We start from the raw sequence: 12,965 nt of genomic DNA on the forward strand, positions 1-12,965 counted from the left end.
ATGTATCAGAGACCGTGTTTGTCTGTTGATGTATCAGAGACCGTGTTTGTCTGTTGATGTATCAGAGACCGTGTTTGTCTGTTGATGTATCAGGGACCGTGTTTGTCCGTTGATGTATGAGAGACAGTGTTTGTCTGTTGATGTATCAGAGACAGTGTTTGTCTGTTGATGTATCAGAGACAGTGTTCGTCTGCTGATGTATCAGAGACACCGTTTGTCTGCTGATGTATCAGAGACAGTGTTCTTCAGCTGATGTATGAGAGACAGTGTTCGTCTGCTGATGTATCAGAGACCGTGTCTGTCTGCTTATGTATGAGAGACAGTGTTCGTCTGCTGATGTACTAGGCATGTCAGAGTCCTTTCATCTAATATGAGACATTCATATAGCACATAGTCTTTATTATCGAAGAGTTAACTACAAGAAAAGGGAAAAATATAACGCAAATACGTCGTACACACCATTGTAATTAATGTGCAGGTATAACGTGTTTGAGGCACCACAAAGTGACCTGTATCTTCTTGAATCCTATCGATGTGAAAATTGATATAATACAAATCCTGAAAGTTTCGTGAAATACATACTGCCACACCATGAAGTACTGTATCTTTTCTGTGGAATAAATAACAAATGTACTAACTTATAATACCAATACTAAACGAGAAGATAAAACACTGATCATGAAGACCTTAAAACCCGTCAAAAGCTGGATTTTGAACACAGTATTGTCCACATCCAGAGTACTTCAGTGCTGACACGCCCACCTTAAACCGCGTGCCCCCGCGTTTCATCATTTGGCGCACTGTCGTGCATACCGTGATTCATTCTCATCTATGGTTTACAGGTGCGACAAAAGAAAGATTCACAAAAGGTATACTTTTGGTTCATTTTTTCGATAAACATTGCTTCAAGAATCGTTAAAATGCAAACGTTACATTGACGTATGTACGCTTCAGGTTTATTTTGTTTGTACAGTGACGTTTCCATTTGACACAACGCTGATCCTGGAGTTGGTAGTAGACGTGTCATTGGACCGCCCCATGGCGGCTTGCCTCTGTTTGCAACAGAACATGACGAAGAACTGATCACGAAATCTCTTGCCTCCAACACAGTAGAGAACGAAATTTAGGGCATGGTTGGTATACATCATGTTGTTGCAGATTGTACGTACCAGATGGTACTGAGCTTGCTCGTGGGCACTGTGCTGAATCCAAAAGTAGCGTTCGACGACGATGATGACGGCCATTGGGGTGACGAAGATGAGGAAAGTGAAGGACACAGAGAGAAGCATAACGGTCACTTGGCGCTCCCTGGTCCGTGTTTCCGCTGCAGTTTTCTCCTGAACCCCTGTGTGTGTCATCTGCCGCTGCATACGTCCCGCCCGCTTCACCTCCATGATGATTAGTAAATTCACAACCAACAGACACGTGAGCGGTCCATAACAGTAGACCACACCGTCTACCCACGGCCATATCTTGGTTACAAAGAACGTATTAGTCTCGCCGGGAGTTGAGCATTTCTCTACACCCGTGTTTGGGTCGACTACTATCTGTCGTGTGAAGAAGCTGTGAACATCAAGAGTAAACGCGACAATGAACTCCACTAGGATTAGTACTCGGGCCTTCTTGATGGTGATCCATTTGGGTGCATGGAGGGGGAACTTGATTGCTATGTAGCGCTCTATAGTCATGGTGCACATGAGGAACACGTTGTAGTGGATGGAGAAATACATGAGAAAGAAAATGAGCCCGCAGGTTCCGCGATTGAAAATCTCTTGACCCGGAAACTTTGTAACCATGAAGAGGATGTTGAGGACGAGGACGATGGTGTCGGTGCAGGACAGTACGGCCATGTACAGGTAGGAAGTGGTATTGCGCATGTTTGAGCTTAACAGGACGATGAAGGACAAGGTATTTCCCAAGATGCCAAGAATGGAGCAGATTGGGGCGTACACCACATCCAGATACCAGCTCACCTGAAACTCTAAGAATGCTTTGAGTCGGCCGTCCTCTGACAAGTAGAGAAGATCCTCCACTTTGTAAGTAGTGACCTCAACCGTGGTGTTTCCTGTGACGTTACCATTCGGGATGGTGGTCATGTTATCAAACAGAACACTGCTCATGTCCATAGTAGTGGGATCTGCAAAAGAGTAAGACAATCTAAGGTCACTTATGGATGGTCGTCATTTAGTTGTCCTGTTAGCTCTAGAATTGTTAAAGCTTAAACTATCACACATTCTTTAGATATTATGAAATAGAAATCGATCTAGCTTGCTTATCGTGTATCAATATTGTAATTGTTCCAAATTAATGGCGTGATGGCGTTCCTGGAGACTCGGTTCATAGATCTGCAACTGACTCTTGTTTTCTATAAGTGCGTTGTGAAACATTTATTTGTGAGAGAAGCATCTGACTTGCACTAGCATTGACATGCATTTGTGAGAAATCACAAAGTCTGCGAAAGGTAGTATACAGGAGTACTCGCGTCTGAGCGTCTGAATTAAAGATATCTTTTGTAACCACAAAATAGACAACCGTGCTTCAAGGTGTCTGCATTCTGAAGTATGTGTATTTACTACCTCTAAAGATTCGCTAACAACGTGTTTAGCCACATCCCTTTGGTACAGCTAGAAAATAAAAAATAAGTGATGCAGCAATTATTTACTAAAGATAATGATCGCTTAAAGACACCGTTTACACTAGGCTCTGAAATATAGAATCCCAACCAGGCGTGTTGTTAGGTCAGTAGACCAATCAACACTGGAAGTGTTCTGCCAATTCAGGAAAGACAGGGAAACATGTAGCTCTATAGGAATAACTCTTTGGGTTTTTTTTATTTTGTAATCCAGTACAACCTCAATGATTCGCACAGATATCTGTGGGACTTTAGGCAAAACATGGTGCACGATGTCATGATTTGTCTCAGTGAAATACTGGAATATTTCCTGGAAAGTAGCGTTTGACTGAGTCGATCTTTCTTACAATTCCACGGGTTTAGAACCCACAAAAGAGCCCATAAAAAGGAGCTGATATTCCGATGGCTCCCCGCCCTACCAGGGACAACATTTTTGAAACTATTTGACCAACATTCTCCGCCGACTAGCAGAAGAGTGACCATCACTAGGCTCTATAAAAAACACATCGTCCCATCATGTTATACTATGAGGTTTGTCACTATGACAAAACGTCATTTGCTTACGTTCGACACACCCTTCTCTACTGGATCATGCTTACGTCCAGCACACCCTTCTCTACTGGATCATGCTACCACGTGGCATAACGTCATTTGCTTACGTCCAACACGCCCTTCTCTACTGGATCATGCTTACGTCCAACACACCCTTCTCTACTGGATCATGATACCACGTGGCATAACGTCATTTGCTTACGTCCAACACACCCTTTGTTCAGGAGAAGGAACTCTGTTTGTGAACGTAGAATATTCGCGTGCGTTGTTCTTTCTCAAATACGGACATTCGCGCAAACACTCTTGACTTCGTGAAACACGTGGAGTTGAGCCTGCACGAGGTTTCCCCGATAGCAGTTTTTAAAACAGTTTGTTAGAACTTCGAACTAGAGCAGTCGTGTTTTTGACGACCCCTTTCAAATTATAGTATTAGATTGGCGAGAGTGTTTTTAATTCATAGAACACTGCGTAACACCCTTCTCTACTGGATCATGCTACAAGGCGACAAAACGTCATTTGCTTACGTCCAACACATCCTTCTCTACTGGATCATGCTACAAGGCAACATAACGTCATTTGCTTACGTTCAACACAACCTTCTGTACTGGAGCAAGCTACCAGGTATATAGCTTCATTTGCTTATTTCAAACACACCCTTATCTACTGGAGATAGCTATTAATTAACGTCATTTGATTACACCCTGCTCCATGGGGAGTCTACTTCACATACAGCACGCATCAAGATCCGCTACTTTGCCTATCCTAACGTCAATGTCTTGCCATGGCCTTCCTGATCACCAGATCTAAACCACCTAATGAACTCGATAGGTGTGCGCGTCAACGTCAAAACACTCCTGAGACACTTCAACAACTGGCCATAGCATTGCAGGAAAAATGGGGAAGAATTCCGCAAGAGTGACTTGTCCAGCCTGTACCGAGATGGTTGCACAGTATTGGCGTTGACGTCGTGGATCGACGTAAACAGAAACACAGCAATAAATGTAACTGTTGAGTTGACGACCTCTTTGTTTCTAGATGTGTGAGTTTTAACCTTTTACCACTGATATTGCATGAAATAAGTGCTCTTAAACTAACGCAACAAATCGATCTAAAATGCCCTATGCGTTTCTTTGTTTTCGGTTTGGAAGTCTTTAGTATCCACATAAACACAAATCGCGTAATGAAGTCGGAGTGTCTCAGGACTCAGGATGTGCTTAATTGAAGTAATCACAGTAATTGAACTAAATCACATGCATTATGGTTTAAAATCATAAGGATGTAAGTAAACACATCGTCTTCAGAGAAAAGAGAGCCACTTCGCCTGTCCAGTACGATATCTGCACAAATCGAACAGCTACAGGATCAATAAATATCCCCCATGATAATGTTTTGCGAATTTCTTGAACAAGTATGTAGTTTCAGGCACATTTCGTCCCATAAATAACAAGGTGAAAGGAGGAGAGCTGACAATGGAACGCGACGGTACAACACATACCGAAGGAATTAATTTCATGTTCCAAAGTCTGTGTACATGCTTCAATACTTCAAACAATATAGCCGTAGTACTAACTTCAACGATCCTAAACTATGAATGAAACTATCAATGAAATCACATGGAATCTGTTTAACGACTGGCTGGACTGGTTTAATACATGTCATGAACTAACACAAAGTTAAAATCAATATTTAAAGTACATTGGTGTTCCATAAAATTACAAAGACGTTATATTTTAATGATTTATATTTTAAAATACAATTTATCACAGACACTCTTTTATGGAATTCTCACGATTGCTATAGTGTTATTAAGTAATCATTATTGCAGTGTTCAGAATGCACAAGTATAGCTAGCATCCACCTGGCACAGCTTACCTGGAAGTGTGTTCTGTCTGTATCAGGATGGTCAGAGCTCACAGTGGTACATATAGACAGCGGAAAACTATTTAATCTCTCGGCTGTTTCCATATATTCACATGTATCGAAATCACTTTGTTTCTGATTGGCGACAAGCACAAGGCTACAGAAGATCCTGGAATGCTCCATTGTGAGTGGCTGGCTCGTCACCGACTTGCCCCACCTACTACCTGGTGCTGGCCTAGCTGACACACAAGTTCACTTTTATCATTTTACTACATTCCAACCACGGCTCGAAAACAAACAAGCATTATCAAGAAGACAGAGATTAATGCGAATCGTTTAGAAACTATCGAGACATCTAAAGGCAATATTTCCTTTCAGTTTACAAAACTATTCATCACACATTAATTTCGAGAAACGTATTTTCACAAAGCGATTGGAACAAAAATAGTCGTTAAAGAAATTAGTTTTCATAAGTGTTAAGTCTAAAGTAAATTAAGCGAAAAATCACTAATTGCTGTCTCCGAGTTAGACTAGGCTCATTGACTGTGATATGGACCTACCACCTGCACAAAGTAAAAAACAAAACAAATCAGGACGAGGCAAACTCCTACAACTCATCACAACACTTAGTGTGCATATTGCGTGGTCAAAACACTAAATGCTCAACCATTTCTCGGACAGGTGTTTTGTAAATCTAATCCTGTCCTGTCCTGTCTTGGGAAAGTAATGATATAATAAATAATAATAGATATATAATATAATATGCTTGTATCCATATTGAAAAGACGCCTGATAAGGACCCACGCATACATGAAAGTAGCATGTTTTTCAAGTCTACCATGAGGATGACTGACTTGGTTTTCTGCTCTTATAAAAATTAGCAAAACAGTAATTTATTCATCCTGGCATACGTAAACTGACGAGCAAAAGAAAGTACACAGATTGTGTTTCTTCCAATAAGGTTAAAATAACAAAACCTTTTGAAAAACCACATTGCAACACTGCAATACGTATCAGCAAAATGACATTGTTACAATAAACAACAGTGTAGTTATGATCACTGCAGAAGGCTCCTACAACGCTGGAAGGTCAAGGCCATTAACCGTCGCTGTCGATGGGCCCACAAACGGGCAGCACGTCTTGCCACTGTGATCGGCTCATACGATGGCCCTGTGATGTGGCTGATGATGACGTCACCGTCAATATCCGGTTGCGTTGGTTAATAACGGGCAGACCAGACAGCGATCCTCTTGTGGTGTTGTGACTCTGGGACGTCCAATTCTGGGTCGATCATGTCTGGCTTGTCATATTGAAACAGTTAATCGGCCGAATCATGGTTTGTCTTGTGCAATCCAATGTCCTTGCAATATGGTTGAAGGAAGCACCCATTTGTTTCATTCCCGTTGCCCATTCTCGTTACTCCGACGTCAAATTTTTGTGACAAGTCATTGTCCAAACTTCACGACAAACAGGTTTGCTCGTGCATTGGACAACAATCACAATTTTGCAAATTTCGATCCAAATACATACAAATGTTTTTGGTTGCATTTTGGCAAATGAAACATGATAGTTGCATTCTATAAAATCAGTGTTCTTCAGTAAGTTTACTAGTTAGAACGTAAATTTGAGATTGCAGCAACAATTACACCTGTGTACTTTCTTTTGCTCGTCAGTGTATATTTAAAATAGTTGCACCCAAGCTCAAATAGGCTGGTTTTCTGAACACTTGATCCTCTTAGCACTTTAATCTTAAGTTTTCTTATTGTTTTCAATACATCCCCTCAATTATAATTGCACAGATGTCTTAAGTTAACAAGTTTTCAAGTTTGATCTTTTTTCCTAATCAAGGCATATTTTTTCACTGTCTCAATTATTTTAGTAAATACGACTTAAATTAACAAGTTTTCATCAAAGTCAATATTTCATCAAAGTCAATATTTCATCAAAGTCAAAATGTCATCAAAGTTAAACTGTCATCAAAGACAGAATATGAATATACCAAGAAACTTTTCATCATCTAAAGTTATGTTTATTGACAACCATGCATTCATTGTCTCAAATATATTTACATAAAAATTCTGGGTGGCAATTGTCTTCACTATTACAGCAAAACTAAGGGGTGGAAACTGTCCTTTAGTATGTCATCACTGTGTTTTAGGCTTTTGCTTGTCACCCATAGATTTACCGTTGGAGTACAGTCATCCATTCTCTTGAAGCTGGACTGTGTTGATCTTGACTGATAGGCGATTACAAGGTGATTTGCATCGGCATGGGAGTAATGGGAAGAGTTAAATTTGTCTGTAATTTGAGACAAGTCATTTGCGTTTTCGATCACACGAGACAGCTCTCATAGAGACTTGTTCTGCAAATGTCGCTGAATGACTTCTACCGACCATGGATGATATGAACAGTGAACTTCTACTGCTTACAGTGTAGCACTCGAACCCAAGAGCATCAAAGTTGCATGTCTTCAGTATCAACAATGAATCTGAGATCATAATTTACTCCGAGAAGTGTCTCAGTGGCATGAAGCGGTCGGAAGACAGACTGAAAGTCGTAACAGCTCTCACAATCAACCTTTGCAGAAAAGATATATTTCAAACTAGTTTATAGTTTTTCATGAGAAGTTCAACTGTTGCATCCTTCAAACCATTTGGAGGGACGCCACAAGACAAGTGACTGTGATTATTTGTGTAAAGTGTTGAGATGGCCGACAACAAGAGGTCACTCAGTAACGTTGTTATTTTTGCAGAACTTGATCGAGGTAATTTCAGACTAGTTAAATGGTTAGATTTCCAGTAAAAGGGTTCCGCTGAAACAAGACTTCCCAGGAGGACTGATCTGTTGATTGCAGCGGAGGCGATAGCTGCTGCTGTCACTGATTCTTAGTTTAAAAAATGATGGCAGGAGGCATTATCTGACGGAGGAAGAACTACCCCAGTCTTCTTGCTCATGTGAGTTCATGAATTTACAACTCTGGCGACGTGTGTCCCCATATTCCACGATCTGTTGTCTGAAGTATGCACGTATAACTCCTGTATGCGTTTGCAACATATAGTCTACAATGATGTACACGTCTGACGATCGACGTCTCATCACGTCACCTGAACTGGAGCATGGCTGTCTAACATATTAGGGCGAGAGTCACCATATTGTTGTGTCAGTTTCCATGTGTCAGAAGTATATAGGTTCGAAGTGGATTACTGATATCATGATACAGAAGTGAGTTATTAATATCATGGTATGATATCAGTCTATCTAATACAGATATACCCCGAACACGTCCCCGCTCGTTCTGCCTGCTCCGGAAAACTGTTCAAATGAAAGATCATGTTTTCAGATTTCACAGGATCCATTCAAGCTATTCTTTATGTAGCATAGCTACACCACATAACATACCCATTCAAGGGCGAGCGTGTGACGAAATCCTGTAGATGTCATGTCCGATGTAACCAGGTCTCGCTAAGAAATAACTCATTAATATATCTGCAGTTCAAAGGTATTTCAAAGAACATAAACCAGTGACATGGGACTTTCTGGGGCTTCCCACTCCATGAACATTTGAATACGGTACCTACACTAGGAGGTGCTGCAAACTGATCTCTCTGTATACTGAATTTTGGACAGGAAATATACATCCGAAAATCAAACATATTATATAACTACAGGAAAGAGGGCAAAGTTAGAAAACTGATATTGATATATATAATCTATTTACAAAAGAACATTATTTACATAAGAACCTGCATGTACAGTGGAAGCTGTCTAAACCGGCACTCATCGGGACTGAAGAAATAATCCAGTTTAGACAATGTGCCGGATTGTAGAGCTGATGATGAATGTTCAAGCCACAGGCGGGACTGAGATTTTATGCTGGTGTTGACACCTTACCGGATTGGACAGATGCCGGTTTTGACAGATTCCACTGTACATGTAAAGTTGCAAAAATGGACATACCTGATTATACAGAAGCCGATACACCCGCAGAATTTATCAGTGCAACATTGTAGAAGAGGTCGTTCTTATGTGGAAAGGAAATAGTAAAATAATTTATGCCCATGTCCCTTGATCAACATTTTTAATCAAAAGCAGTTTCATCTCCAAACAGAAAAGAGAGCATATTGAGTTAAACATGTATTTCAACGGTTCAACATCTGGAAGAAGAGCTTTTCTTGGTAATTATGGCCACATGACCAAGAGTACAATTCAATAACTGCGAAATATAGCACATGGACAGGTCCAACATTTACATTTTATGAAGGTAAATATAGTTTAAGATAAATTGCATTAATTTTAGTCTAGGGTAGCGTGCAGAGTTTTACATTCTTTCTTGCAAGCAACTTAGTCAATTTTGATCTGGTTGGATATGTACAAAGAAATGTACAAAGAGTGATGTGAATTTAATGGACATGCGAGCAAGAAATAATACTCATCAAATTACAATTATTACATTTATCACATAGAATCAATATCAACGGCGGTGTTGGAGTTTAAGCATCTGAATTTGAATAAAACACATAAGAGAATGTCACAACCCCGCACAAATCATGTTTTCCTCCAGGAACACTTGTTGACAATGTAGGAGCATATGAACATCATTAGCATATGTATATTTGTTTTATAGGTTACATTCCGTACACATTCTACCACGTGACGAGATTTACATTCCTATCTGGACAGCGGATATATTTTTTGTGCCAAGAGCCAGAGAACATGATACTTTCGTTTAACTTGCAATGAACCCTTGAATTAAGCGCCATCTCTGTAATAACTGAGTTTTGCATAACGCATCTGTGTTATCCATAGTTAGGTACAGATGCAGTTACAATTTCGCCATTACTACTTTGGAGGCTATACATTGTCCTCAATATATTTCTGTCTGTACATGTAAATTATTTGAGAGAGCAGTGATAGATCATCACAAAATGAAGGTAATTATGTAGATGTGATTATTCTGCACAAATTATGTTTCTGTGCAAAATTACAACGGGTTTTCATAGACGTCCAAGAGAAAGGTGGGTTTACGTTTATCGACATATCTAATGTGTCCACGATCCCAAATTCACAATAGTAGAGTTTGGTGATGACGCTTGCTGTACAATACGCAGCAAAATATCGTGGTGTGAGCTCAAGTGCATCGAGTTGTTTACATTTAGGGTAATATTTCACAGGCATAGAGACTTGTAAGTATCATTCTTTGCCAGAACTTGACGCATGGATGGAGTTATGAGTAATGAGATCCCACAGATCTCGGGAATTTATGTTCTGTCTTGCTTTCTGACAATGTTTACCGATTTATTGAAAGATTTTCAGTTACTAGAACACCTCCATATGTAGTTGATTGGGGACTGAGTCATCCGCGTATCACCAAAGCGATATTGAATGTTAGAATAAGTGCATTTTCTTTTCCGAGAGACAACTGCAGTACTTTTAGGTAGGTTGCATGTCAAACGCCATGTAGCGGCATATGACGATATGATGTATAATGATGAGTGTAAACCTTAACGCGATGCACTAAAGGCGTCAGTAAGGAAGACCACAGAAACATGCATGCCGTATAGACGTGTCGTAGTAGATAATTGATAGGGTCATTTCAAAAAGCAAGGAAAAACAAGATGGAATAGTTCTCCTTTCACCAAAGCCCTGCTTGACGCAATATGTCTTTGATGTTTCACCCTGGTCAAAAGCAAAGGATTTTTTCAGTATAACAGTGATGTGAAAGATCCCAGGTGTTATCCTCTTATACCAATTTCATGTAATATAATATAATACATCATGCCAGATTCTGTCAAAGGCTTTTTTCGTTGTCAAGAAAAGCAGAGAAAACAGTAGAATCTCTATGGATATAAATTTATAATAGAAAATTTTCCATGTGTGAATATACAAACATTTTAGCGCTATGTTCACGTCGAAAGCCAACTGCAACATATCTGGTTCAACAACCCATGCTTGCCATATAAGGCGACCATGCTTGTCGTGAGAGGCGACTAACGGGATCGGGTGGTCAGGCTCGCTGACTTAGTTCACACATGTCATAGGTTGCACAGATCGACGCTCATGCTGTTGATCACTGGATTGTCTAGTCCAGACTCGATTATTTACAGACCGCCGCTATATAACTGGAATACTGCTGCATGCGGCGTAAAACTAAGCTCTCTCACTCACTATATTGCTTTTGGATATATTGAGAAGCAGTGATAACATTGAATAATTTACGTAGGTGAGTGATAATAAAGTCACCTGCAAATAGGATTTGTTCATTTGGATTTCTATCAGGGTCAGGTGATTTGCTGATAGGAAAACCCTTTCCTAGTTTTTCAGCATAGTTATAATGGCGGTGTTTGCTACCAGTAACACGTTTACAAATACGATTCATGAAGTCAGAGTCAAATTTCTCTGACATATGTGGTTGAGCTGATTCTGTCAAATATTTCCAACAACTTCTATATATGTCAAGGAGGGTTGATACAATCTCTTCCCCACAGGTAAGAACAAAGACATTACTAACAGTTGTTCTGTTTTCGAACATTTTTATCAAAAAGTTTATGCCTATTTCAGCTGAAACGTCTATTTCTTTCCATGTTTCATTCCTGTTATGACTTTTTGATTGTTGGAGAAGTCGCCGAAAGTTTCCTTTTAATCTGAGCTGAGCGTGATTGAGACTATGGTGGTGATGTAACATGGTTAGACTACACCGGGATGGTGCTGATGTGACATGAAAAGAGTGAGTGAGTGAGTTACGCTTTACGCCGGTTTTAGCAACATTCCAGCAATATCACGGCGGGGGAAACCAGAGAATGGGCTTCACACATTGTACCCATGTGGGGAATCGAACCCGAGTCTTTCACGTGACGACCGAACGCTTTAACCACTAGGCTACCCCGCCGCCCCGACACGGAAAGACTGTACCTGGATGGTGGTGATGTGACATTGAAAGACTATACCGGGATGGTGGTGATGTGACATGGAAAGACTATACCTTAATAGTGGTGATGTGACATGGGTAGACTATACCTGGATGGTGGTGATGTGACATGGGAAGACTATATTTGGATGGTGGTGATGTGACATGGGTACCCTATACTGGGATGGTGGTGATGTGACATGGGTAGACTATACCGGGATGGTGATGATGTGACATGGGTAGACTTTGCTGGGATGGTGGTGATGTGACATGGGTAGACTATACTGGGATGGTGGTGATGTGACATGGGTAGACTATACCGGGATGGTGGTGATGTGACCTGGGAAGACTATACTGGGATGGTGATGATGTGACATGGGTACACTATACCGGGATGGTGGTAATGTGACATGGGTAGACTATACCTGGATGGTGGTGATGTGACATGGGTAGACTATGCCTGGATGGTGGTGATGTGACATGGAAAGACTATACCTTAATAGTGGTGATGTGACCTGGGTAGACTATACCTGGATGGTGGTGATGTGACATGGGAAGACTATATTTGGATGGTGGTGATGTGACATGGGTACCCTATACTGGGATGGTGGTGATGTGACATGGGTAGACTATACCGGGATGGTGATGATGGTGGTGATGTGACATGGTTAAACTTTGACTCAATGGTGGTGATGTGATATGGGAAGACTATACCTGGATGGTGGTAATGTGACATGGGTAGACTATACTGGGATGGTGGTGATGTGATCTGGGTAGACTATACCTGGATGGTGGTGATGTAACATGGGAAGACTATACCTGGATGGTGGTGATGTAACATGGAAAGACTATACGGGATGGTGGTGATGTGACATGGGTAGACTATACCTGGATGGTGGTGATGTGAAATGGAAAGACTATACTGGGATGGTGGTGATGTGACCTGGGTAAACTATACTGGGATGGTGGTGATGTGACATGGGTAGACTATGTTGCTATGGTGGTGATGTGACCTGG

The 12,965-nt window shown here is 40.8% G+C and overlaps 1 protein-coding gene across 1 annotated transcript; it reads right to left on the reverse strand.

The window, feature by feature from the left end:
- Nucleotides 1–956: 956 nt before the first annotated feature.
- Nucleotides 957–2,120, reverse strand: LOC137299095 (probable G-protein coupled receptor B0563.6). The gene has a single exon (XM_067831594.1). It carries the CDS (start codon nt 2,118–2,120, stop codon nt 957–959), a length of 1,164 nt encoding a protein of 387 aa, XP_067687695.1.
- Between the last annotated feature and the right edge of the window lie 10,845 nt (nt 2,121–12,965).

Source organism: Haliotis asinina, chromosome 10 (genome assembly GCF_037392515.1).
Source record: "Haliotis asinina isolate JCU_RB_2024 chromosome 10, JCU_Hal_asi_v2, whole genome shotgun sequence".
Lineage (NCBI taxonomy): Eukaryota > Metazoa > Mollusca > Gastropoda > Lepetellida > Haliotidae > Haliotis > Haliotis asinina.

Excerpts from the sequence above, each read along its gene's own strand:
- LOC137299095 (XM_067831594.1), bottom strand. The coding sequence starts at position 2,120 with ATGAGCAGTGTTCTGTTTGATAACATGACCACCATCCCGAATGGTAAC.